Genomic DNA, 27,721 nt, shown 5'->3' on the forward strand with positions numbered 1-27,721 from the left:
CGGTTACCTACAAGGATTAGTCTTTGCATTGCTTCAGCTCCTTAGTCTCAGGCTGAAAGACCCCATTAGCAACACTCTACATTTTTAAGTGATTGGCCATAAAACCATCCGAGTCTTTTTCTAGGGTTTCTGTATTTCTGTTGTACATAATGAATCCAACAGTTCCCTGAACTGTCAGAACACATCTCTGAGATGTGCTGTACTTACCACACATCTGTTGGCCATCTGGACAGCACGTGCTAGGTCCTGTTTATTCTTCTGGAAATATTTGATGAACCAGTGTACTGTAGAGCAAAGTGGTACCTGCACAGTGACCTTGTCTGGCAGGCCCAGGGCCTGTGTAGACAWGCTTGGGATGGTGCAGCAATCCCACAAAAACACACAATTTTTTAATGCCACTTAAAAAAAAAAAAAAATCTGGGCAAAGGAGAGTATCTGAGCACACCGTAACCCTAACTTTTCCATAATGGAATTTGAAAGGGTCACCCAAAGAGCAGGATTCTCAGTCTGTTCCTTCYTCAACATTTCAAAGGATTTCCTTTGGTCCTGAGCGAGTTAACATGTATGGTGTCACCTTAGCACAATTCTTGACCCAGCCAGAGCAGCTGCTCTAATGGCTAGGCGATAACCAAAAACAATCCTTTAAAATCACTGATTCTGAACTTCTTTAATGTCTGTGTCAACGGATTTTTTGAAGAGCTCCAAAAGGGTATGTAAAGGTCTGTGAAGATTAGTAAGAGCTTCCAATAGCAAGATCAAATCACACAACTTGATGTTTATTTACAGCTTACATACAAATGCTGCTGTGCTTAACTAAAACTAAGAAACATTAGTTTGTAATGACATTTTGCAGATCCAGGAATCATAACCTTAATGGCAGCTGTTTGATCTGAAAGCCTTCCTAGTTCCAACAAATAACTGCAGCATCCATACTTCCAAGTCAATATATTGAATAAGATGGTATAACAGATGATCCCTGGTTCTACACCCTCTCATAGAAATGAAAATAAGTCTAAGACTGATACTAGGAATTACTGAAATATGAGGAGGAATATATTTGCTGTCAGTAGAAWTTTTTAAATTTTCCTGTTATTGTGATTAAATAACCTCGGTCATTCTCAATATGTCATCAAATCCTTTTCCTTTGCTGAGGCTTCACTGGCCATAGGTAGTTACAGTTATTAAAAAAATACTAGTTGCAACATGCAACCAAACAGAAAGCAGCTGTGGATTTTTAGCATCACATTGTCTGACTCTCTACATACCCTATAGCTGTTTCTCTAGAAACATTGATATACAAGAGCATTATCATTGCCAAGAAGAGTGGTGAGGATTGATGCATCAGTAACTACCAGTAATAGAAGCTTTCTCACCAGCTCACCCTATAGGAAGCCAACAGCTGAAGAGGTGGGTGAGGAAAAAGGAAGAATGCTCCCTGGTTGTAATTCACCTTGATAGTCAAAGCACTACAGGCTCTCAAGCTACAAAAGCACATCCACCTTGTAATTCCAAATTTGTACATACACCTGCCAAGCTGTCAAGTCTGATTTTCGGACCTCAACATTTCCCTGGGTTCTCCAAGCACAAGCGCCCTCTGGGACACTGTGAGCAATGAGCAGTGTCAGGTTCGGCCAGTTACCTTTGAACAACTGATCATGGTTGTCTTGAAACCCTGTCTGCCCCCTTTCTTTCCGCGACTGTCTTCCCTCCTGAATTTTGTCCCCCTCTCCCACTACTCCTTCAGAGGTTTCTCCACGCCCTCCTTCCGTTTTTGGATTACTGATCTGCTGGGCTCTGTGGTGGGTCCTGTTCTCTTTTCACACTACAATTCATCTGTGGATAGTTTCTTCACAAGCTCAAATGATGAAATGATAAAAAAATCACATTAAAAATAAAATCATGAACCTACCTGAACCACCATTCATTTCAGTTTCTCAGTTTATTCTGACTTTTCAACTCTGATGAGGAAATTTTTTTTAAACCTTGAAAGTTTTTGTAGAAGGAAGAAATTACTTCCACTCAGATGGAGTCTTGCTACCACATTTTTATGTTTTCCAATTACTTCTCTCTGAAGCTTTGAGAAAACATCACTACCCTGGCTCCTCTCTCACATTCAGGATCTTGGCAACATTTTGGGTTTGGACTTCTGCTTGAGTCCTCACATCCATCCTCTGTATATATTTTGCTAATTCTTTCCACACAGTATCTCTACAGTGTCACCTTTTCTATCTATCCATGCATATATTTTCTTCAGTGCAACATCTTTTCCCTTAGTTTTGAAAGATGCAATCTGCTGCTTCTATTTTTCAGAACATGGATTATTCTTTTAGCCCATGTCACGTCTCTCTTGCATCCCTTCACTGTCTCCCTTCTTCTAGTATATCAAACTACCTTTTTTCCAAGATGCTTCATGAATGGTCTTTTTTCTTTATTAATTATTGAGGAGACAATTCCTACCTCCATTTTCCAAAAGCAACAGAACTTACAAAAAATCTATACAGTTCAAAATAACTGCTAGGCATTTTTTGGTTTAATAAACTGTTAACAGATTTGATTCTTTTCCTCAGCAACTGTGAAAGCTGAAATAGCATCTGAAAGAATACAAGCAATTCCGCTTCTGTCTCAGCTGAAAAGGACATTTCAAAGGAGACGACAATTTTCAGTGCAAGTTTTAAATAATTTTCAGTACGTACACTTTGTACGTCTTTTCAATTCAGGAGGTGTGTAAACAGAAGTTCATTGTACTCCACAGACTCAAACAATGTTTGCCTGAAAAGAGCTACAAACATTTTAGAAGAGTTTACTGGATTAATATTTATGAATATATTAAGGATGATACATATTACACCAGCTCATATACTGAGCAAGAATAGAATATTTTACTGTTCACAGAGATTTTATAGGTCATTAACACACACCTTTGCTGTGTGGCATAGCTTGATTCTTTAACCACCTAGACAGTTTAGTAAAGACAAATAAATGTAGTACATGTGCTGAAATATCCTAATGTCTTCAGAATATGGTTCTTAAAGGTGCAGCATGAACTTCCTCAGCTCATCCTGGAACCTGGCAGAAGGTGCAGATTTTGTCTATTATTGCAAACACCGAGGCCACCCAGCATGGGCAGGTGCGCTACGCAGCTCTTCTCCAGCTATCCAGATTTTCAGCATCAGTACTCTGCTTGAAGCCCCTGTGGATGGCTGTGACAGGAGTCATTCTGGCTCCCTCACCCCTTCATACATATAAAAGATAAGTTGGAAAATATTCCTGAATTTTTCAATAGGGACAGGAACTTGAAACAACTAATTCATCTGCAAAGCACTATTCAGCCAGACTGGAGCAACAACTGTGTTTATTTTTGAAGTTTGACCAGTTGCCACCTGAACTTCAAAAAGGAAGCACTGTTCCCCGCCTTCTTTCCAGCTGCTCTGCTCTATAGATGACTGGACCTGTTTGAAGTTTTACTTTTATTTAAAAAGCTTAAGGCAAAATTCTCCTCTCAGATCTGCACAGAGCATCACGGCAGCGATGTGCTGCTCCCCTCACATGACAGAGCCGCTTCTGCTCTCCCTTCGTCTGGTCCTGCGAGCTGCTGTCGTGCAGGGAGGACACAGGGACTACCAGCCTTTGTACAGCCTGAAGAGTGCTGGGCACAGTGGAAAAGCGACCCTACGTTTGGCTCCAGCCAGGCTCTGGAGCTGCAGCAAACATTCTCTCCTCTACCCACTCTGCTCAGATAGGAAGGAGATGCCTCTGTGCATTTTTAAGTGAAAATAGTCATGAAATAAAGTTTCCCAAAGAGTACTTGGAGAGCACATTGGTAGCGAGAGGGAAAAAGATTCACCCATCCCCTGCATCCAACAAGCCTTCAGAAATGCCAGTGGCTTTTGCCCCGAAGACTTACCGGCACTGGAATACTTGAGAGTATTGCCATAGCTCAGTACCGTGACCGATTCAAGTGATAATCCTCCTCTTTGTGACGTACCAATTGCTGGGGAAGGGCCAGAGCCTGAGAAATACCTTTACCCTTTTATCAGATACAGTGAGGTTCCTACTGCCAAACCATGTTCTCCCGCTGCTCTTGGCAAAGCTGGAGAAACGCTTAAAACAACAACAAAAATCTAACAGCAGCTTCTCGGTTAAATCTAACAGCAGCTTGAGCTTGAAGAATACAGATCCTCACAGGTACCAGTGAGACCTACGACATGACCCCTATTTCCAGGGACGTCACAAACGTGGCCATTAGAAAGACCCTTGTACAACTAATATTATACAGTAAACACTGCAAAAATGGATTTCTGGAGTTTTAAGTCATTTGTATGTGCAGATGCACCAATTAAATTCACATTGCAGGTCTAGATTTGTTTCTCCTCAAATTATTAGTTTGTACAACCTCAGTGCATGGACTATTCTGGTGTTTTCCAAAGATGGTTTGGAAGCAGGCAGGGACTTAAGTGTGTGTGCGCGTGCTCTGCGGCTACACATACACTATCTGCATCTTCAAGACAGGGCTGAACCTGCTCTGTACATGAAGATCAACTCGATTTGTGACTAAGCAGTAGGTCCACTGGTGCAACTGAAGAGGAACTCTAGGATACAGCTTCTGATGGCCCTGGGCACAATGCTGCTGCTGCCTGGATAAAAATATCACTGCTCCAGAGCAGGGGTTCCCAAACAGAGCAGCAGCAATCTTTAGTGGAGCATGACTGCATGGCAAGTGAGTTTCAAAACCTTCACTAATAAGGCTTAGCGCATCTCTTCTGGAAAAGGAGGCAGTGGTAGCAGCCCTGGGACCAGGGCAGTGGGGCAACTGGATTCAGCAAGGCAGGGAAATCTTGCCATTTTTTCCCCTCACAGAAGATTTGACAAGAAAAATTTGGGTACTACTGTACTGAAGTATTGATTTTTTCTGTTTGTAGCAAAGTGCCATCTTATCATTGAAAAACAAGCATTCATGGCTTTAAGCCCTCACGTGTACTCTTAAAAAACAGATCACTTTGTTTCTTATTGTATTATTAATAAGTGATACAAATGACTCAAATTTAATCGGCATTACAACTTGCATAACTTCTCCTTCTGGCAGGTGCAGTAGGGACATATAAAAAGAAAGCTTAGACTGTAAATAGAGAAGACAGACCAGAGGGTTGCAGAAGGTTCTGAACACGATTTTGCAGACGGGGAAATGCAGCATAAAGGTTAAATGATTTAACCAAGAACAAAAAGGAAAGAGTAGAGTGGGAATTTTATCCAGGTTTCTGGACCGCAGTTTAATAGCCCAGTCACAACAATATCTTTCTTTTCACCTTTTAGATGAACCTCCTTTTAGATCATGACAGCAGGACTAAAACAAAGGYCATCTACATTTGATTCCAGAAAACTTTTAGGAGAACTTTCTATTTGTATTTCATTTTTTTCACTCCCAGAACACCTGACCTATAGAAGTCCCTTCACTTAAAAAAAAAATAAAAAATTAAATTTATTCTGTCATATTATATATACTTCGTCTAGTAACAGAAGACAATATCGTAACAGCAGTGCTTCTGAATCACTCCACAGCATTCAGCAGGAGTCAATTTCTACTGCAAGTGAATAATGATGTACCTCAACTCATTTTAATTTCAATAATTGAATGAGAAATAGGAAAGCCTATTGAAAGGACTGTATTCTGGTCAAAGACTAATGAGAAAATAGTTTTGAGTCTCTGAGTCAGCGGGTGTCATGGTAACAATGCATTATCGAAATCTGATTAGCGTGCCCAGAAGCTCTATAAATGATAACATGCTCTTCTAATTGTATTTCCTTTCTTTCCCATGATGAGCTTTATATTCATGAGAGGTAAGTAGTAAGGCATCATTCTGTTTATCTCTAAGTTAGACTTAGGATGTCCAGCACGCTCGCAAATTCAGTGCAAACTGTCGTTCAGTAATAGAAAAGCATTCCTGCTTTCTTAAAATAAAAAACTGCGACTCTGATTTCCTTCCTATTCCTAATTGGTTTATAGGTAATTATCTAAGTCAAGTATCACTCTGCCCTTTTAAATAGGCAATATTGTTTCTAAGGGTATACACATGAAAAAAGGATTACTGTGAATCTTCAGCTTCTACCAAAATGCCTGTGTTTCATAGGAGAAAAAGATGCAAGACAAAGAGCATGTGCATGATAAATTCCATCCCCAAAAGTATTCTTACATGTTCTTGAGGTTTTGAAAAGGAGGAGGAGATTTTCTTGTGTTTAGAGGATGGTGTGCCTGTTTGCTAGCTCATTACAATATCAGAAACCAAGAAGAACTTCAGAATTAGAAAGGGTTCTTTTCCTTTTCCTGAAGAAAAGAGCTAATATTGCTTCATAAAATAAATACAGGGAAAATACAAGGTTGGAGGTTTAATAACGCTCTTTCTGTAAGCAAGCCTCAGGTGAGTAGCCTAGCAGACCTTCATTATATTAACAGTACAGAGCTCTATTACAACTGCAGCCTCACAAATCTGATGCAAAATCATTTGAACATACAGAAACCCAGTCTTAAATGGAAATCTTTTTCTCCTCAGAGTAAAACCGCGTTCTATTTCTCAGCAGAATGACCGTGAAATCTACTCCATATTCGGCCTATTTCCGTGACCCTTGCAACCAAAATGTTTATTTCTCATTCTAAATGTTCGCTTTCATTTATTAGTTCAGCTTCAAATCTTTATAAAGAAAAAGAAGGAAAGCTCACGTTCTTATTCTCTAGGCAGCTCAAATACGCTTAGGACAAATAATGCTTAATACAAGAAATCAACTTTTCTGTATTATTAATAACAGGGCCATGTTTGTCATAGTGCACGAACACAGAGAAAATTAATACAGCTAGACCTAAAAAGCTTATTACTCTTCATTACGTGCACTGGCACGTGGACAAAGTTTAAGATGTACAAAATACTGAAAGCAATCAATCTTAAGTCAACACACTGAAAGCCAGAGGAACGTTTATCTACATGTTTGGAAATTCAGCAGAGAGCGCGGGGTTACACGGAGAATAGAAAGTCATCAAAGCAGGCCAGCGAGCAAAGAAAGAGCAAACAAGTCCTCCCCAGCAGGGATTAGTGCTAGCACCGGGCACTGTTTACACTAACCTGGGATGGAAGCAGCAGCCGGAAAGCCAATCGGTGTGACCTTCGCCTGTCATGATGATGTTCCCATTAGGGAAGGCCCACATTTTCCAGAAGTGGTCATCACTGCCAGTGGCCACGATGTTTTTTCGGGGATGTAAAGCCAAGCTGCAAGAGAAAAGACAGGCGAGATTATATCCTGTATCGCTTTTATCTTGTGGAATGCACAGCTGTGAGATTAATTTAATGCAGGGCAACATCTAAAGATGACACTGATTTTGTATTGACTGTACGAGCAGTGATGCTGTCTATGCTCGTAAGAATTTAAAATCTTTGCTATGTAGATGAGTTCCTGCTTCTGCCGAAGAAAACAGTCAAACATGACTGACTTTTGTGAAACCAGAATTATTTTCAGGCTCTCTTGGAGTTTTAAAAATACTTTGTTAGATTATGCTCCTAAAAAAATGCAATAGGATAAGATATAAACAAGCAGAACCAACATGAATCAATATTTCCCCATCCCCACAAAATCTTCAAAGTATTGGCTTGCCAGCCTGCGGCTGATCATCAAAGAGAAGGAGGAGGACAAAAGCGCTCTCTGCTTTTTTCATTGTACCCACATCTAAAGTCATCTATCACTGAGACATAACTCAAATGATAATTACAGTCCACCAGCATGTGGACCACTGGTCTCTGCCATCACTTTAGCACCTATTCACTGGGACAAAGCTATGGTCAGAAAATCCATTTCGACACTATACTCAAAATGTGTTACATGTTTTCAGTTTGCATTATATAGCACCCCGGGACATGATGGAAATCATACCCCTATCACACTCCCATCCTGAAAGCTCAGTTTATTTTTGATTTGGCAACTGCAGTATGCCTAAAATGGACCTAGAGAAGAAAATAAACCTGTTGGAAAAATAACAAGTACCATATTTCACATGCTTATTTGATTTAAATTATTGCAATGTTTTAGTATTTGTTGAACACGGAACAGTATCTAGCAGTCAACTTAAGTCCCAGAAGTAGGTTATTAAATATACCAAATCTGGCATTCAGAATCTAAATGCAAAGAAGGGGAGAGGAATTATAACCTGTGTGCACACCTTTTTCAGTCAGAGTTGACAGTTTGCAGAGAAAAGTGTTTATTAAAATAGAAACAGAGAAAAGAGAGAAGACGCCAAGCAGCCAAACAGGAAGAAAAGAGAGGTCATAAGAGGCACATAACTACTTCGTTACAAATATCTCTTCTTTAAATATCTTTCTTCTGCATGCTAATTATTTCATAAAATTCCCTAAATCAGAACCACAGCTTCTATTATACTGGGAAATAGAACTCCTCTATCAAATTCATGCTAAAAACATCTTTATGTCAACTAGAATTTCATCAGAAAAAACATCTACTCTTACTGTTTAAGGCACCATCTAGGAAGATCTTCACTTTCCACAGATGCACCAGGTAGGCTCGTTTGTTTGACCAAGGAGCCTGGATTTTACTCATTCTCTAATTTCTTAAACAGACAAAAATGTCCTCTATCTTTGCCTAAAAAAGAGAAACTCCTTTTGCATTTTCAGGGAGAAGAGAAGGAGGGAATGATGCTATTTAAATTCTCCAGAGAGGAACAGAAAACAATTGTATCATTCAGATTGGCCACAAAATATACCTAGGAGAGCAAGGAGGGAATAGAGATAAAAGGAGAATTAAAGGCTGAAAGAAGGCATGCAGGTGGCCTGCAAATGACAGGATGAGGACAGCTCTCCCAGAAGTCTCTCTACCACAGGAGACCTCTGGCACACCAAAAATCCCAACTTAATATTGCAGCTTTCTGCAGCACACATAGGCACATCACATTGTTATTCTGAGGACAGCCACGAAGGGGATCCAGCTTCACAGAAAAATGAGCAGAATAATAACTATAAAGACAAATGCAGCAGGGCTACACACACTCTCAGCCTCTAAAAGCATTGAGGCAGGCTGGGTTAAGTAGGACCTTCCCTGCTGGGTCACGCACAGCTGAGCAGCACATGGAGGTAAGACCAATGCAGGAGCATTTCTTCTACTTGCTAGCAACAAGGTCCTTAGCTCTTTTAGATGTAGCAAGGGAAAAAGAAACAGAAGTGGATTCGGGAAGGCTGGAGAGAAAGGCGAGGGTGCCCCCTGCAAAAGCACTGAGCGCCTGTGCTACTGCGGGAAGCTTCATCACTGTTCAGGCCGGTCTGCGATGCAAGCGTTAAAAGAGCGCACTTTTCTGTCTTGGGAACAACTTGATCCTTCTGTTATTTGGAGAAAACGGACAAAAAGTACCATCTTAATACATTTTAAGACTTTCTCTTAATCTATTTCTGATACTTCCACAAGCTTCTCAAACATGGAATCCCCAATTCTTCTCTCCAAGCATTTCTGCTATGAGCTGAGTGCATGCCCAGTGTGAAGTGTCACCTTTCCTCAGCCTTTCTATCAGTTCTCTCTTTTATGGTCTTCCTAAACACCTGCTTTCCCAGTTCCAGGAGATGTGTTACACAAACCTCGCTTCCATCACCTTCAGTCCATGCAACCTCTCGCTCAAAATCCAGAAAAAAGTTAATCTATGAGCTTCTTCTAGATTCGGACTTGGTTTCTGAATGGTCTTTGCTGGCTCGCTGGGCTGCAGCTGCTACAGAAGCAAGCTGTGCTTTCATTCATCAGCTACAAGGAACAGTCTCCCTGGCTTTTAACCCTCCCAACACACTCCCCGTCCAGCTTTTGAGATGTCCAGGCTTCTCTAAGGTTTCTAAAGAGCTTTGTGATAATCCATAAAGTGTATTTAAAATGGAAGAAAATAATATCTTGCCATCAAAGTGAAGCCCACAATTTTACAGGCTTTCTTTTTAATTGCAGAGCTCTTGTATGACACTGTGGCTGTCCACGGTTTTCTTCTCCGTGGCATTTTTATAGGCACACAGTGAACACCATTTAATTAACAGCAAGCTTGTGACATAACCACTGTTGAGCTGCTTCTGAGAAAGGGAAGCCCATTCATCCAAAAACCAGCACTATATGCAACATTAATTAGGCACCCTTGTCTTTGTTTCTGGCAATCCAGCATTGTATAGATTTTTACTTCATCTCTGCTCACAGGGTCTAATTATCTCCGGCACAGAAGACTTTGGGTAGATTGGAATGAAAATCAATACTGGAACATATGTGACAGGAACATTAGTTTTCTCCTCCTCCTTTTTTGGGATGGAAGTCGTATCAGAGGAGACTCAGCCAAGAAAAAAAAACTTCTCATTTGCTGCCTTTGAGTATATAAATACCCATGTTTACACAACTCATTTTGGCGTTATAAGCCATTCTTGTCTCTTCAGCATTTGCCATGGTAGATATATAGTGGTCCCAGTAGCTTGCTTTCAAAACAATCATCGATTATTTTAATTCATTGATATACTACATTTATGCACTGTATACATCTAAAATCATCCATCAAGTTAGAAAATGTTATAACCCAAAGTTGCCTGTGCAACCTTAACCATCATTAGCCTGTTCTTAAAACTCTCAAAGCATCCACCACATATTACCTAGGTAGGTGAAGGGATCAGCTGATTGCTTGGGGTTCCTTCAAATCCTAAGGTAGCAGGGTTCCCACTGAGCCCTGGTACATTCAGTGCACAAAACAGACAGTGCTAGTGTGTGAAGGGCAAACATCAACTGAACAAAGGCATCGTCTCAAACTTCTTCTAAGGAATAAAAGCAATTACTCCCCATTTCACAGATGCAGGATACTAAGGCATAGAAAAATAAGTATGATTAATTTTCGTGGCTAAAATCTCTCACAAAGTCACTAAATATTTCAGCTTTTTTGCAGCACTAGTTTCCTTTGGATCTCAGGAGACTGCAGGAGTAGCAAGAGTTCAAAACTCAAAATCTAGCCCAGGCTGCCTCAAAAGTAGGCACTCAGAAAATGAAGAATGCAAAATTAATGACCAGCTGAGCACTTTTGAAATGGCTTGTCCAGTCTCACACAACTGCTCTGTGGCAGCATAAGGACAGAATTCACTTTTCCAGGGTTTCACATATAGGAGTTATAGAGATATGTTCCCGAACTTGTGATACTAATTTTTAGAAACTCATGATTTGGTCAAATTTATATGCATTCCCAGATCCTGGCAAAGACTATTTTTTTAATGCCAGAAGCTACTTTGGTAGCAGAAAGCTTTCCTGCTACATTTCTTGCTCCAAAATATGAGAGCAGGAGAGTTCCTCCTGGGTAAATAACATTTTTCTTGGTCCAAGAGCTGTTTTAGCTGCTGCTTTCTTGCACAAAATACTCAGCCTTACTCAGATAGCTAGCATGGAAAATTTCAGTCTGAGTAGTTACATTTTGATTAAGCTACAAATAGCTGAAAATTCAGTTTTATAATGGAAATTGTAGATATTTCTTCCTCTAACATCAAGCCCACTAGCTGTGTTGGAACAGAAAAGCAGAACACGTAAATCTGTATGTTTTGAAAGCAAAAATATAACACATACTGCTTTCTAGAGGATGGCTATTTGTTAAGCCTCAAACAAAAAGTATATGCCTAAATATTAGGACATAAATGACCCTATTGGAATCACTGATATTGTTCACTTGCGTGTACTTAATTATATTGCTGGACAGCATCCTAAAAATCTAAAGAATTTGTAAAGGTGAAATATTGTTCTGTTCCAAATTTTGACCGTCACTAACTAGTGCTGAGATCTAACACAAATTAACCAAACAATCAGGAATCGTTTCTATAGCAATGGATCATCTGATTGGAAAGACCTTATTGTATTGCATTTTTCTACCTCTCTGTGTTAGCAACAGCTTTCGAGGCAAAGAACCCACCGTGGTCCAGCTTGGCCCCACGTTTGGCTACCATGCTTAGAGGATCTCTGTCCCTTTCGTATCTGTGCAGTCTCACTCCAAGGGTCGAATTATCATCAAGGTCAAACTCTAAAGCTACGACAAGTAAAGAGGTAGAAGAACACAACAAAATTTCAAATCATTAGGAAGGTGAATTACCACATCACAGACAGATCCAAAGTCCCTGGCTTCTAAATATATCGGGATTGAGCTATCAGTCACGAAAATCCCTTTACTCTGTCTGTCTTTATGAGCACAAAGTTGGGGAGAGAGAGCAAAGGGAAAAGAGATTCAATTGATCCTGTGTTTGAAACACCCTTCGGCATACCTGTTATTTTCTTCTTTACCTTATTAACCAGGGTTGGAGGGAGAGAAAACAAAAGCAAACAAAAGAGACTCTTGTGGTAGAGAAGAATTCTTGCCAAAATTGGGTCCCTGATTTATCAATAACTTTAAACCAAAAACATCACAGAAGCCTAGTCAATTATGTTGCCTCTTATAATTTATCCTGATACATCTTCCCTGAACCACATCTCACTAATGCAGTCACTTTTAGCACCTTTTCATCTTGGCTTGAGCTGTCAGGTCTCACCTGCCAGCACGCTTCAGCAAGAACTGCAACAGTGACATTTAATATGGGGCGTCATTATGCGAAGGTGGCATAACCAAAAAGCTTTGCATTCCTGTTTGAGGCTTTGAAATATACCTTTTCACGGCAAAATGGAAGAGGGGAAAATGCTTTGAAGGAGAAAATAAGAAATAAAACAAACAGACCCAAAAGGGAAAGCAAAAACCATAAAACAGATAAGTAGGGGAAAAAACCCATAACACAAAGCTCATAAGTTTTGTTTCATTTATGTAAACACTAGCGTGGAAGTGAGGGAGAGCTCTCAATCACAGAAGTGTTTAAAAACCTCAGTCTTGTCTACTAAAATTCCTGGCTGCTTCCCAGGCTCCTGTGACTCAGGCTGTAGGAGGGGGAAAACTTGCTAGGATCTCAGCACCCCTCAAGTTCGCCTTCTAGACCACCCCACCAATCTTGGTACGTCTTCATGGTACCTTAGACCAAAAGCCCCCCAGAAACTCCAATCCGTATCTCCAAGGCCGAAAGATATATTAATTTACAGGGCTCACTAATTTACTTGTTCTATTCACCACACACACAAAATCTTCAATCTTTGCTGCATCACTATAACAAACATATATTTATTCTTGTGGAGGAGCACATCATGAATTCACGCGCTTTTGAGCTTGCCAAAAACAGCTCTCCTCTCAACAAAAAATGACTTCAAAAAGGCAACGCTGCATACGACGCGCAGTGCCTCGACAAATAATTGTACCAAACAGTACTTTGTTATGCCTGACAGATAAAAACCAGAAGCTATTGTGGTGGGAAATGAATAAAGTTCATTTTGTGATGCTCTATCCTTGATCGCTTTATTGCAGTTACCCACTTGGTGTGCAATTATCAAAACCCACTAATTTGTATTAGACCTGAGCGTTAGGACCTACCTAGGTTTTTCTGCATTAGATGTGATTACCTACATGCTGGGCCACTCTAAAGCCATTTTCCCTTAACAACAAAGACTGGCCCTAGATCAAGTCTCAGAAAAATTCAAAACTCTGAAGATGATTTTCATGTGTTTTAGGCCTCAGTACTTTGAAGATACATGCACATTCTTGAATTATGCACTGCCAGGAGTCCTCATGATTTTATAGCCTATAAAGGTAAAAATGCATATAATCCTTTTCAGTAGAGAGTCATTAGGTCAGAGAAAGAGGATTTTCCTGGCACCCATTTGGTAACATGCATATTGTTTGTTTTATTATGTTCTCATGTACCGCAAACCTCAGCAACCCAACGTTAAGCCTTTTCGCTGGAATACTTGCAAACAACAAGTACGGCATGAATCTAAAGCACTTCTTAGAGCATCTTTACTTACTCGTCCCTTCCTTTTGCTCACGAGGTTGTGGATAATTACTGCTGGCCAAAAAATCGCTTAGTCTACAATGTCAGCTGCTACACAGCACAAAAATAGCATATTTCGAACCTTCCTTCAAACCAAGGTGGCAGACAACCGCCTTACTCCAGAGAGAAAGCTCCTGTTTACTTGCAGCCCTGCAGAACCTATGGAGGTTGTTTTTAAAAAAAAAAGAACAAAAAACCTTAATTGTCACACAGTTTAGATGATGACAAAGCTGAGAACAGAACAATCTATCTAAATTTAGGACAAAGATTAAATAGTTTGGGGTATTTTTTGCAAGATTAAGGGTACTTTAGAACAAGCAAGCAAACAGAAACTGTACCGCAGGAATCTTTCCCTGTGATCCCACAGTTCCCAGGCTCTCTTATTTCATACGTGTCAGAATCAATTTGCCAATTTGAGTCAACTTTTCAGGTGCCTGCCCTATCTTAAGGTAATTAAGTAATTGAGCCAAAAGAAAAGGAGAATAGGAAAGAAGCAGCAGACCAGAAGATGCAACAAATACAAGTTAAAATATTGACAGCCTTTGGGAATACCTGCACTTTGGCCTGGGAGCTGCACCTCCTAGTGTGGAACTACCACCACAGTCTACGCAGCCCATCTCCATGCAACTCATCTTTTACTATCACTTCCTTCGCAAAATATGCTACATTACCTTCTTTTAGGGAAAGGCAGTCCCATGCGAGGATTAAATTACAGTTATTATGGAAATAGGTGAGTTTAGATCCACACACTCTTGAAGGAAATTCTGAAAGAGATGGTACCTCACAGGATAACTCCTGGGTGCATTAGGAAAGAGGCTGTAGATAAGCAGGGTCAGAGCAAGCCCAAACCTGGACAAAGGAATAGCCTGTATTTTTCGAACAATTGAGTGATTTATCGTTATTCAGCGATTCTGAACCACTTAGCGCACAACGAAGGCAAAGGGAAAGGCCTGCCTTCACAATTTAGGCAAACTTTCCCTATTCAAAATATAATGCTTGCCTATTTTCTGACCTGTGCATTAGGTCCTTTTTGGCTTTTGGCCTTTGAGATAATAGCTTGTCTTCTGTTGTAATGAAAGACAAACTGCTTTCCTAAAAGGCAATTTTAGCTTGACCAACTTGAAAAGATGCAGATTGCTTTCACAAAAGCTTCTCTCTGTGGCCTGCTTTGAATTAGTTTCCATCATTACTGTTATCAATTCCCAGTCTTCTGTTGCATGGCAGCTTTTTCACAGATGATTAGGAGCAGTGTTGTGGTATATAAAAGTTTGGAAGGAATACTACTTGCAACTTGCCAGTTGGTAAATTTTGTTAAATTATCGAGGTTGATAAAAGAAAGTATTTAAAAATATAATTTGCAATTAGAGCATCAAACTGCCAACTCGCATTCTAAATTAATAAGAAACTAATGCATTAACTTTTCAAGGTCACTTTCCTCCTCCGTTTCTTTCTCACTTTTGAAGGCAGGGACGGGTATGCTCTACGCTCTGCTTCCGTACTGTAATACTGAAGAATGCTCCCATCAACAGAATTAATGGAAACTCTTGTGGGAAGAAAGTTACATAAACAAATAGTTTTTTCACAGTCAGGAAAATTCACAGCCTGCACTAAAAGGCAAAGTTGATGCCTATAAATCATGCTCTTCATCTGAAGTTCCTCTTAATTGAACATACATATGAGAGAGAAGCGGATTTTAGGTTCAGAAAGGAGCACGGTAATTCTCTAGTCCCGTGATGCCTACATTGGAGGCTGCAGGGCTCAGGTGGTCTCCAAAGCTCTGCTAAGGAGCTTGTCCGCCCCAACCAAAGTGTTTGCTGAGATGCCACCTACCTCCCCCTGAATGCAAATTACACATTTCCCTTCGCTGCACCATCAGGAATACAGAGAACAATTTCTCTCTACCTTTTCTCCTAAAATCTTTATCCAGCAGAAGGCTGTTACCAATACCTAGTTTTAAATTAGGCAAACCCAGTCCTCTCACTGATGCAGTTTTCTAAATTTTCTTAAAAGCTCTGCCCAAATATGGACACAAATATTTCAGCTGAGGCTTCACTAACCCTAATTTGGAATAATTACCCAATGTTATACACACTGCATTGCTAGTTATACGTTCCAGATTTACATACTCCTAGTTTGCAACAGCAATACATTGCAGATGCACTTGCTTTGTTACCCCTTTTCTCTTTTGACAGATATTCCCTATTTTGCATTTGTGTRTCTGAATTCTTCTTCCTAAATTTATCATACAGCACTTCACTTTATTGAATTTTGTCTTGCTGATTTCAAACTGTCTCTCCAATTTGCCAAGTTTATTTTGAATTCTGATCTGACACAAAGTTGTTTGCAACCCCTCATAGCTCAGTGCCATCTCCATATTTTATAAGCTATTCTGTATTCTGTCACCCTCGCTGCTAATGAAAACGCTAAACACAACTGATTTCCTGAGCAAATTTTCAACTTGAAACACAGGTTGCAGAGTTCAACTATGAGGTTCCTGCACCCAATCCATTACACTGGTTTGTATGAGAACTTACCCTTTTGACAGGCACACAATATGTACTTAAAAACCTTAAGGGCAAGAAAAGCCACAATTTGCTTTGCTAAATTGTTGCAATGGTTAATTATCCTCATTTTTTTAAGAGCTCTATTTTAAAATCTGGCCAGCTTCACTTTCCAGCTGCACATAATACTCAGCTTAATAGATCAAAGAGAGAATACCTATAGAACTTATACAATACTTACAGAATTAGACTTAATGGCTTACAGATAGCCCCATATCCTTCCTTAAGATTTCTATGGGGTAATCTATACAGACAGTACTAACTGAGGTTAAGAATAAAATTCCTGAAATGTTCTGTGAGACTTGAACAAAGTAATCCTGCTTTAGGAGAACCGAGTGAAATAAATAAATAAATATATATATATATATATATTTTTTTGAATTGCTGACTCTGCTATGGAATTATGTACAAACACTTACAGAAAAAAAATACCCTATTGGACAAAGTTAAGCCCTTTAAGACCATGTAATTTTCAGAATACTTGCTATGCAATATTTGGAAAATTACCTCTCTCCCTCTCTCTCTCTTCCTTCCTCTTTAAGTTTTCTGTTTTGCTGTAGGCATTACAGGGGAAGAAAGCAGAGAGCAAATATCTTCAGTACTGGAAAACAACCTTAAAGAGACCTATATCCACTTGTTTAGGAGAATTAGAAATAGCTCTCAGGATTTCCTTCTACTTTCAACATGCACAGTGAAAAAGGAATTAGGGTACAGAAGAAATAAGAGATGTATTCATTCTAGGACACCACAAAAAGCTGAAGATGTATTCTAAATGTTGTCAGTAAAAGATTTTTTTTAAAAGAAACAAAAACCTTTCATCTAGCAGTCCTGACATTTATCTAGCCCTAGAGAGCACAGAAACTGGGTCAAATTACTTGATTTCTTGACTACTCACAGTTATTCAGTGTAATATATACACATGGCATTTGAACAGTTAGGATTTAAATAATGTTTTGTGTATTGCACTCTGATCACCAAAAGTTGATTTTAATGCCTGGACTATTAATATGCTCTAACTCAGGAATAACCCCAAAACATTGCCTTTCCAGGATCCTTGCTCCTACTTTTCTTCTATTCATTTGGGTTTGTTTTGTTTTTGTTTTTCCTAATTGAATGAAATAAGAATGTAGTGCAATGATTATAATAATATAGGAAATGCTTCTCTAAGTACCTCCTAACCTGTTGCTCCCCCACTGCTGGCTATCCCTCTCCATCTAACCCATGATGGTATGCACAGGCCTCTGGAGCACATTTTGCCTGTGAAGACTGAAGCAAAAGAGGCTTCAAGTGTTACGGCCTTTTTTGTATCATCCATCACTCGGTTGCCTTTTCCATTCAACAGCAGATGCACGTTTTCTCTGAACTTCCTTTTTGTACTAGTATATTTGCTTCTCTTTAGAGCTCTAGTTAGTTTTAGCTCCAGCTCGGGTTGGTGTTCTTTTATTCTTGAATGCTTTTACACTTTTTCGCTTGTCCATGTCTCTACTTCTCAGATTCTCTCTTTCTGTGCTTTAGTTAAATAAGAAGCTGCCCGCTTAGGCCTGAGACCTTCTGCTGAACCACCCTGCACAACAGCAGGGTTCGTGCCTGAGCTCTCAGTGAGGAATCCTTAAAAATCAGCCAGTTCTCCGTGATGGCAATGGCCCAAGAGATTCTGCCCAACAATTCCCTAAATATGCTGAGGTCCGCTTGCATGAAGCCCACAGTCCTAGCTCCGTGGCTCACCTTCCCAGCCTTCTTCTGGAGCCGGCATTCAAACATCTCACGGTTACTGCAGCCCAGGCTGCCATTTACAGTCACATTCGTCACCAGTTCTTCCCTGCCTGTGAGCAGCAGGTCAACTGGAGTGTTACCCTGGCTGATCTCTCTAGCATTTGAATTAGGAAATTATCATCAATGCAGTCTAGAAGCTTCCTAGATTGCTTACACAAAGCCACATTGCCCTCCCCAGTGTGTCAGGACACACGGATGCTTTTGCACCTTCGTCTCAGCCTAATTTCATTTACACTATTTTCATCCTACTATTATAGTAATAAACGTAACATTTACATTTTGACAAAGACTTGAAAATGTTTCATGTAATGAATGTTGACAGCACACAAAAATCTTAATGGTTGAATCTCCTGCTTGTCACATATTTCTCCACAAGCTCCTAGACACAAAACCCACCCAAACCTACCAGACCCTGTGAATTCCTAAGATGGTTCTAGCCTTTGTAAAGTTTAAAGATGCATTAAAGACAGTAGACAGAGGAGTTCAAAGTCATATACCTGAAAACATATATTAGAAATTAAGGCTAGTAAGAATGTGCGTCTGTCATCTGAAGCTAGATTTCAATTTTTACCTTTCTTAGCATTCTCAGCATTTGCTACTATTTACAGACCCTACTTGTATGTTCAGACGTAGTTCTAATAAATCAAAATCTTCTGCTATGCTGTGGAGTTAGCCTGTTAACTGACTTGATACAATTAGCTTGCTTTGACATGGTATCGCACAGTATCAAGACGACTTTCTAACCCTACATGCAACCATTTTGTTAGCTGCTGGGGTCTGTGGTAAACATCCAAAAGAAAAGCTCCTGCAAAGACAGTGCTTATGTAAACTGTGCTGGAAGGGTAAAAGCATATACACAACTAAAACAATTACTTATTTTCAACAACTACAATCTTTTAGCAATACTTACCTCAAGGGTCAGCATTTATCTTGTTTCCAGATAGCTTTCAATTCACTTCGAACAGAGCTATAATAAAGGATAAATATCAGTCTCAAAGACCACTGCTGCTTTCTTCAGTGCTCATTAATGAAAAGTAAGGAATATGTACTTTTAAAGTAGTAAGAAGAAAGGAAATGTCACCCCAGTCTTCAAAAAGGGCAAGAAGGAGGACCCAGGGAATTACAGGCCAGTCAGCCTCACCTGCATCCCTGGAAAGGTGATGGAGCAGCTCATCCTGGAGGCCATCTCCAAGCATGTGGAGGAAAAGAAGGTGATCAGGAGTAGTCAGCATGGCTTCACCAAGGGGAAATCATGCTGAACCAATCTGATAGCCTTCTGTGATGGAATGACTGGCTGGGTAGATGAGGGGAGAGCAGTGGATGTTGTCTACCTAGACTTCAGCAAGGCTTTTGACACCGTCTCCCATAACATCCTCATAGACAAGCTCAGGAAGTGTGGGTTAGATGAGTGGACAGTGAGGTGGATTGAGAACTGGCTGAATGGCAGAGCTCAGAGGGTTGTGATCAGCGGCACAGAGTCTAGTTGGAGGCCTGTAGCTAGCGGTGTCCCCCAGGGGTCAGTCCTGGGTCCAGTCTTGTTCAACTTCTTCATCAATGACCTGGATGAAGGGTCAGAGTGCACCCTCTGCAAGTTTGCTGACGATACAAAACTGGGAGGAGTGGCGGATACACCAGAGGGCTGTGCTGCCATTCAGAGGGACCTGGACAGGCTGGAGAGGTGGGCGGAGAGGAACCTCATGAAGTTCAGCAAAGGCAAGTGCAGGGTCCTGCACCTAGGGAAGAATAACTCCACGTACCAGTACAGGTTGGGGGCTGACCTGCTGGAAAGCAGCTCTGCAGAGAAGGACCTGGGAGTCCTGGCAGACAAGAAGTTGAACACGAGTTGGCAATGTGCCCTTGCGGCCAAGAAGGCCAAGGGCATCCTGGGCCGCATTAGGAAGATCATTGACAGCAGGTTRAGGGAGGTGATCCTCGCCCTCTACTCAGCCCTGGTGAGGCCACATCTGGAGTCCTGTGTCCAGTTCTGGACTCCCCAGTACAAGAGAGTCATGGAGCTACTGCAGCAAACCCAGCAGAAGACCACAGAGATGAAGGGACTGGAGCATCTCTTATATGAGGAAAGACAGAGAGCTGGGCCTGTTTAGCCTGGAGAAGAGAAGGCTGAGAGGGGATCTTATCAATGTATACAAATATCTAAAGGGAGGGTGTCAAGAGGATGGGGTCAGGCTCTTTTCAGTGGTGCCCAGAGATGGAATGAAAAGCAGTGGGCACAAACTGAAACACAGTTCCATCCGAACATGAGGAAAAACTTCTTCACTGTGAGGGTGACTGAGCACTGGCACAGGTTGTCCAGAGAGGATGTGGAGTCTCAATCCTTGGAGATATTCAAAAGCTGCCTGGACACAATCCCGGGCAACATGCTCTAGGTTGAGCAGGAGAGTTGGACTAGATGATCTCCAGAGGTCCCTTCCGACCTCAACCATTCTGTGATACACTATGGAGTCCTGCTTCCTGAGCAGAAAAAGGAAGAAGAAATTTGCCTTTTGTATTGCTGAGAGACTCTAAGTCATCACTGCAATAGAAAGAAACAGAGTCCATTTATGGCTTGTCTAGAGAAAGATGTGGTTTTCCATGTGTTTGATATCCTTTGTCTGAGCCTTAAAAGAACTAAAAAATCTCAATTTCATTTTGCCATCACCATTTTGTGCCCCACAGCATGTACATCACATAACTGTTTATGAAAGAGTGAAAAACAAATTCTTAAATTTTGTTTCCAGACAAACATTAGTGTGCAAGGAGCTAAGGATCTCCTAGAATCTGACTAAATGCTACCAAAAAAAACAATGGTAGTTTCCTAAAGTTGTCTTCTATGCATGTAAACATTAGTGTATCATAAAGATGCCACAGGACCATGAATCACCTGGGAGGTTTGTTTCTGCTTACTCTTAATATGAGGGAGACTAGACCTATAAGAAAGTTTTATTATGCAATCTATTCTGTGAAAAAAACCTGGTGACATCTAAGAAAATATGGATGAATTAGGGCATTGTATCTTACACAAGCATTTGGAAATTTTTCATGTACATACTTAGAAGATTTTCTAATTATGAAGGAAAGACACAAAGTACAACCTCAAAGAACAGTGAAACGTGATAATGCGACATTTCCATGAGCAATGCAGTAAACAAGTGCAAGAGACCAACCAAAAATGGTAACTTCTGAATAACGAAATGAAAGGGAGTTTTGTTTGATGAAAGCATGGCAGTGGGCGATGGTGAGAGAAACGCAAGGACTGCTTGGTGCTGCTACCCTGTAGTAACGGAATCAACAACCTACCGCACAGGCAAAGACACTGACTTGGCAGACTCTGAATGGCACGCAAAGGGCTAGTACTTCAGGAGCAAGCAGTGGATGCCTTACTCAGCTCTAAAACACTGAACAAGGCACAAGACAGACTCTTCTTCTGAGGGTCAGTGTATCTGCATTACTGCATTTTTTATTTTTATTTTTTTAAACCAAGACATTCACACTCTATTTTGGGAACAGTCTGGCATGCTACCTGTGAAAGGTTGCCAACAGCTGCTTCAGAGAAGCCTTCTGGATGACATATTCAGATAATCATTGATCATCAGTTCAGGCATTAAGGACTCTATACATTATTCAGCAGTACCTATGTGAATGACACCTATATAAAATTTCCAGAAGGAACACGCAAGTTTTCTGAAGTACAAACCCAATCTCCTCTAAACTCAAGAATATTTCATAGCACTAAAACTAACGCCTTTCTACTAACTAAAAACCAGCAACCGAAAGAAAGCCAATTTTGATCAGCTTTTCAAAACCAGCTGATCAAGTACAGTATACATACAGCTCTAGCACACGTTCTAATCTTAATATCTGCTTAATATCCTTTACGCTTGATCAATATATACTGCAGTCTGGAAAAAATCCCCACCATTCCTATTATGAGCTCAATATTATTGTAAATTTAAGAACTGCTGGGAAGTAGAGAGAGCAACAGAACTCTATAGTCTATTTATCATAGAAAAAAGTCATCAGTATGGTAATTGCAGAAGTGCAAATGCACAGTTTAAAGACTAATGCTGGCAAATTTCTTACTCCACATAGTAAGAAAACTAATGGGGCACATCTTAGATTAGTTTAGTTTCATACATAGTGGCACCATACTGTAATTCTAAAAGTACTAAATAAAGTACTTATAAAGGAAATGTTAATGTAGAGTACTTAAAGTAACAATGACACAAAATATTCAGCTCTGATGTTACACACACAGAAATATAGGAATTTAAATTGCCACTTAATCAGAAATCATGTAGACTATTAATACTACCATTAATTACTCTGATTTGGCAGAATACTCCAAGTCATATTAATGTCAATTTTAATATTGTTTCATCTTCTAATTGAGCATCCTCCATTTTTTAAAAAAACAAATGATAATATCCACTGCACAAAAGCATCAAAAACAAATCTAAATGATAATTTTACTGGAGTCACTATGTATAAAGCTATACTCATCTAAAAGGTGCCTCATCAGTACCCCAACCACGTGGAGGAAAAAAGGAAGCAATCCAAACATGAAAAGCTTCAACTCTCCCTCTTTAAATAGCAGCAGACAAGCAACACACGCTCAAGTTCAGCTCATCAAGTACAGGTGACCAGCACACTGCTCCCCCCAACATGCCCTTTCAGTATTGCATTATGCACAGCAGATGAGTTTATTAGTACAGCAGGAGGTTATAATGTCAGCAATGCAGATGCAGAACTCTTTCCCCACTCCCCACCAGAATTTCACCAAAAACCCCTCAAAGGTACATCCATAGCAAGTCCAGAGCCCAGTTTGAAACTATCAGCCTTGTTGCAGCATGCAACTGGCCAGTGAGAGGTGCACTTTTACAGCAGTGCATGCAGCTGTATCTCTCTAATATCAACAGATCCATAGGACCATGTCACCACGCACGGCTTTGAACGCTTTCCTCCCCAGTCTTTGCAACTGATAAGTTCTTTACATACGAAATTATTATTTTACTTTGCATGCAACATGGATAGAGTTCTGCAGTGTTCATGCTTAAATCCCTTGCCACCAGATCCCAACCTAACGCAGTCAACAGAAATCCTTTGTTAATTTAATGGGACTTGTAGAGACAATTGCTTAGGAGGAAAAAAAAATACCATTAAAGTTCATAGGAATTTGGACTGACTTAGTATTTCAGCAGGTAACACTGTGCAAACAGTTACTTAATGTGCCTGATTCTCCCTCTGTAAATGCCACTGATCAGCTGCGTGTAACTAGCAGAAGTGCAAAAGGAAACAATACCCAGTGTCCTATTCTGTGAAATAACTGTACTTAGAGTAATAAAACAGGGATTTATAGAAACATCTACTTTAAGCTGTTTTTAAAGCTTTCTAAAATACTTTTGGCCTAGTTTATTTTACCCCTGCAAACCTGCACAAATAAATGTACTCAGGCCATTAAGACTTTATAAGGAAGAAAATGCAGCAAGAAGCTGTACTGAAATATTTCAGTCTGTTAGACCACACCTAAAATCCTCTTAAAATAATAAGTAAATCAGATTTTGTGTGTGTACACAGATATATAACAGCACAGCTTTACAATGATACACTATTTAAAACCTATCCTGCACATATACAGACTTGAATAGAGGAATTTGGACTTTTTGTACAAATTCAAGGGTTCAAAATGAGAGCAACTTTGGAAAAACAAGGCTTGAGTGGGATAAAAAATGGGGCGTCACAATGATATTTTAAATTATGCATGGATCCATACTGTGCTCCGAATTCTGATTGTGATGAAGCCAAACACTTAAGTTACATGCCTAATTTTAAACACACAATTAGTTCCACAAAGCAGAGCTGAACAACAAACTATAGCAATTTATTTTGGTGTCAGTAGGATTAATTGCATCCTTACACTTAACTAGTGGCCTGCGTACTTATATGACTTGTGCAGAAGAGCACTTGGTATCAACACTATGGACTTACGAGCCCCTATTCCTTGCTCCCTCATACCCACTGAGAAGATATTCCAGTTCTTGTTTGAATTCTACACAGCAAGAAAGGCAAATACAATTTATGAACCTGAAAAATAATACCTTTTGCCCTTGTTATTGTAAATATATTACCCGAGCTTCCTATGGGAGCTGGCCTTCATATTTGTGTTTAACAAAATAGAATCCCAAGAACAAGCACCCATGTAATTAGCACATCAATCATGTTGTTCTTTAATATAAACGAAGTATTAGTTCACTCCTGCATGAACTGCCTCACCATAACTAATGCAAATTATTAATAAACTAACAGCAAGGAAAAGAAATGCAGAAAAGCCCCAGGAGTACACAAATTGCACCAGCATCAGCAGCTCTGCTCCCCCCCACATCTTTTGCAGGGGACTTTCTGGGGATGGGGGGGTTCTGGGGGTGGGTTTTTTTATTTTGGATTGGAGGCAACACCCACTTTAGTGACCCCGCTTTCCCCCAGCCATGAGTGAAAGCAAGTGCAGAGTCACAGAGCACCCTACATATGGAAGTTGCCCTTTTCAGCTCCCAGTTCTGTACCTTCTTCATCCGCCTGTGTGCAGGTGGCTTGAGTTGTGGTCCTCTTTGCTGCACTACTATTAGAGGACACTCGCTTGCCTTCAGGTATCTAATTCAGACCTTGTCTTGTTACAGAGTGTTGAATATTCCATGTTCAAGGGAAGAGAGAAAGGGCTGAGAAATGCCTCCGGTATTTTTTATGAGGGTCTTATGCTAGCCTCCTGTAGGAACATCCCACAACCATCTTCCCAGAAGGCTTGCTGAAATTCTTCTAAAGCCRCTGCTTCAGGCTGTTGTGCTGCTCCCCAAGCAACATCGTGATGGCCCCAATGCAAGACAAGAAGTCAAGTAAAAGGCTAAGGCAAAACTGCGACAGAAAGAGCACGACCGGCCTGAGTGCGTAGCAAGTGATATGTGCCTTATCCTGTTCCACTGATCCCACGCTTAAACACAGGCACTTCGCTTCACTCATGTTTTTGTGGCTGCAGACAGTATCTGATGTTTCCTTCCTTTCTTCTTACCCAAGTTCTAAAAATTATTCAATTCTCAGAATTAAGCAAGCGCTATTGTAATGCACAGTCCTACCCCGGCCTAGCTAAGGCCTTCACTTTAAATGCCCAAGCACCGCTGAAGCAAGCCTCGCTGAAATCAGAAGGAAAAAACAAAAAAGCAGAAAGGCGTTTTGGAGTTGGTGCCTGTCGGCACAGCGTAGCTCCTCGCTGGTCCCCCACAAGAGCCTTCTTACCCTCTCTGTACAGATATTGGTAAATATTTCTCAATTTCCCATCAAAACACTGGTTTATTGAAGACCATCTTTCAGTTTCCTGACGGCACACATCTCCCCACACACATATCATTGCTTTTTACATGGCCTGTAAGAAGTGAATTTGCCTAGCAGGTTTCAAGATACCCCGCCACACTACTTGAGAATTAATCCCTTTCTTTTACTGACAGCACATACATATAGATCATACACATATTTTTCACCAAGACTCACAGTCAGAGACAGCTGAAGACTATCCTTCTTCTCTTTTGTCCCTGAACTATTTGGTGACCTAGTTTAGAAGCCCTGAGAACCTCAAGAGAGTTATTATGATACTGAAAACTGGATATCATGCCAAGACATATCCCTCCAAACAATACTGCGCAGATATCTTCTCCCTTAAGGGCATTACAATTTTAAATGTCATTTTCCTACTTTTGTTTGCGGGAAGAACCATCTTCCTCTTTCTGCAGCTGTTAGCAGCAAACCAAAAATTTTATTTCAATTGAGATGTTTTGGAAAGCTAGCTCATGAGAAAGTGCAACCTTCCCCTTTGGATTAGAGTATGATCAACCAGTAAACCTCACTGAAGTGTGACACTGGGCTGCGTATCGTATACCACTGGTTTCAAACAACTTGTTTGAGCAAACTTGTTTTCTCCCCCTGCCTCCGGTACTTTTTAAAACATCTCTCTTTGAAATAAATTGTTAATTCTTTAGAAAATCTTTTTTTAAGGTCTTTTATTGAGTTGCTAAATTTTTTTTAGTGCTGATGAATTTTACATCTACATTTGACTCCAAAGACATAATAGAAAAGTCTCTCATCTTTTATACCTGCATCCTTACTGGCTACCACCCACTGAAGAACAGCAGTGCACTGGGTATTAACCAAAGGAACCTTTTTTTTAAAAATTAGGAGGACTTTGAGGAAGAATATAATGTGTTAATCACTACTGTGGAGCAAAGCAAAGACAGAGGTATTGGGTTCTTTTTGAAAACCATCACGCTTATCCCAAGAAATACATGTCGATCATCCTGGCACCCACAGATGACTTGCTAAAGTCAACAGACAGCGATAACTGCTGAACAGCTCCAGTGCCTTCTGGGGGGGTAAATCGGGAAACTTAGTTTAGTAGGGAAGGTAATGACACGAACATTTAATTTAAGGAAGAAAGGTGAAATTGCCTCTATTGATTTGGCCAGCTATCTTTCCCAAAATTTTTTTTACACTAGGGAGATAAGTCCTAAAACTCCTCTCCCTAAGAAATACTCCATCTGAGGCAGTTATTAAAACCTCCYGGGCATTATTTGCACACACATGGGACCAGTCGCTCAGGAACCTTTCCCTGGATCCCTTCCCTCAGCAGCTACCGGCCACGGCAGACCCCACGCAGCRGTATAAGCTTGGGGCGCGAGGGTTTAACACAGACATCCGACCTGGTACAACCAGCATGAGAAAGAGGTGAATGTTTTGCCGTGTTGTTCATCCCTCCTCGATGCCTAATTAAACAAGTGTTTCTGTGCTTGCTAGATCAAAGAGACATCCTGAGGTCAGGAGAACACTATTTCAACTTTACGGAGCTTTCTCTTCCTTGTATCTTTCCCAAAAGATGAACAAATGAGCACGACTGCGTACACTGGGCACATGCAGCAGCAATGGAGAAACCACCCAGAACTGCACCAGGATTGTGTGTTTAACTCTGCATCTTACAGCTGCTACACTGTACACAGATACCTACAGAGAGAGGACAGGATTACATGAAAAATACAATGAATATTGTTGCAGAAGCAGGGATAAAAAGCTGGATGGCTTAAAAGATCCCTACCCATCCTTGTAAAGGAAAAGTTAATGCCAGTGCTGATGCTGCGCATTCACCAGGCATCCCACGCTGCATCACATCTGCTGCCTCCTAGAAGCAAGGCGCAGCGCAGATGCTCCGCTGGGCCCTTCTGGCTGAGGGAAGGGGAGACAACGGCAAAGAAGGGACTGCCAGGGAAGGAGAGAGGACGAGCGAAGAGGCCTCGAGAAAGCCCTCCTCCGCAGCCCCTTCGGGGGGCCAAACTCCCCGGCAGCCGTCGCCCCTCGCAGAAGGGCAGACTCTCCCGCCACCCTTCGCAAGCGGCGGGGCAGCGGCCAAGCGCCCCTGTGGCTCCGAGCTGC

The 27,721-nt window shown here is 40.7% G+C and overlaps 1 protein-coding gene across 1 annotated transcript in view; it reads right to left on the reverse strand.

The window, feature by feature from the left end:
* The window catches only part of SPAG16 (sperm associated antigen 16), a 413,089-nt gene that overhangs the window by 190,613 nt on the left and 194,755 nt on the right, over positions 1-27,721 (reverse strand). The window contains exon 10 of the mRNA XM_026087987.1: positions 7,110-7,253. Within this exon, the coding sequence (XP_025943772.1) occupies positions 7,110-7,253 (144 nt within the window). The remainder of the gene's footprint in view (positions 1-7,109; positions 7,254-27,721) is intronic.

Source organism: Apteryx rowi, unplaced genomic scaffold (assembly GCF_003343035.1).
Source record: "Apteryx rowi isolate R43461 unplaced genomic scaffold, aptRow1 scaffold_12, whole genome shotgun sequence".
NCBI classification, from domain to species: Eukaryota; Metazoa; Chordata; class Aves; order Apterygiformes; family Apterygidae; genus Apteryx; species Apteryx rowi.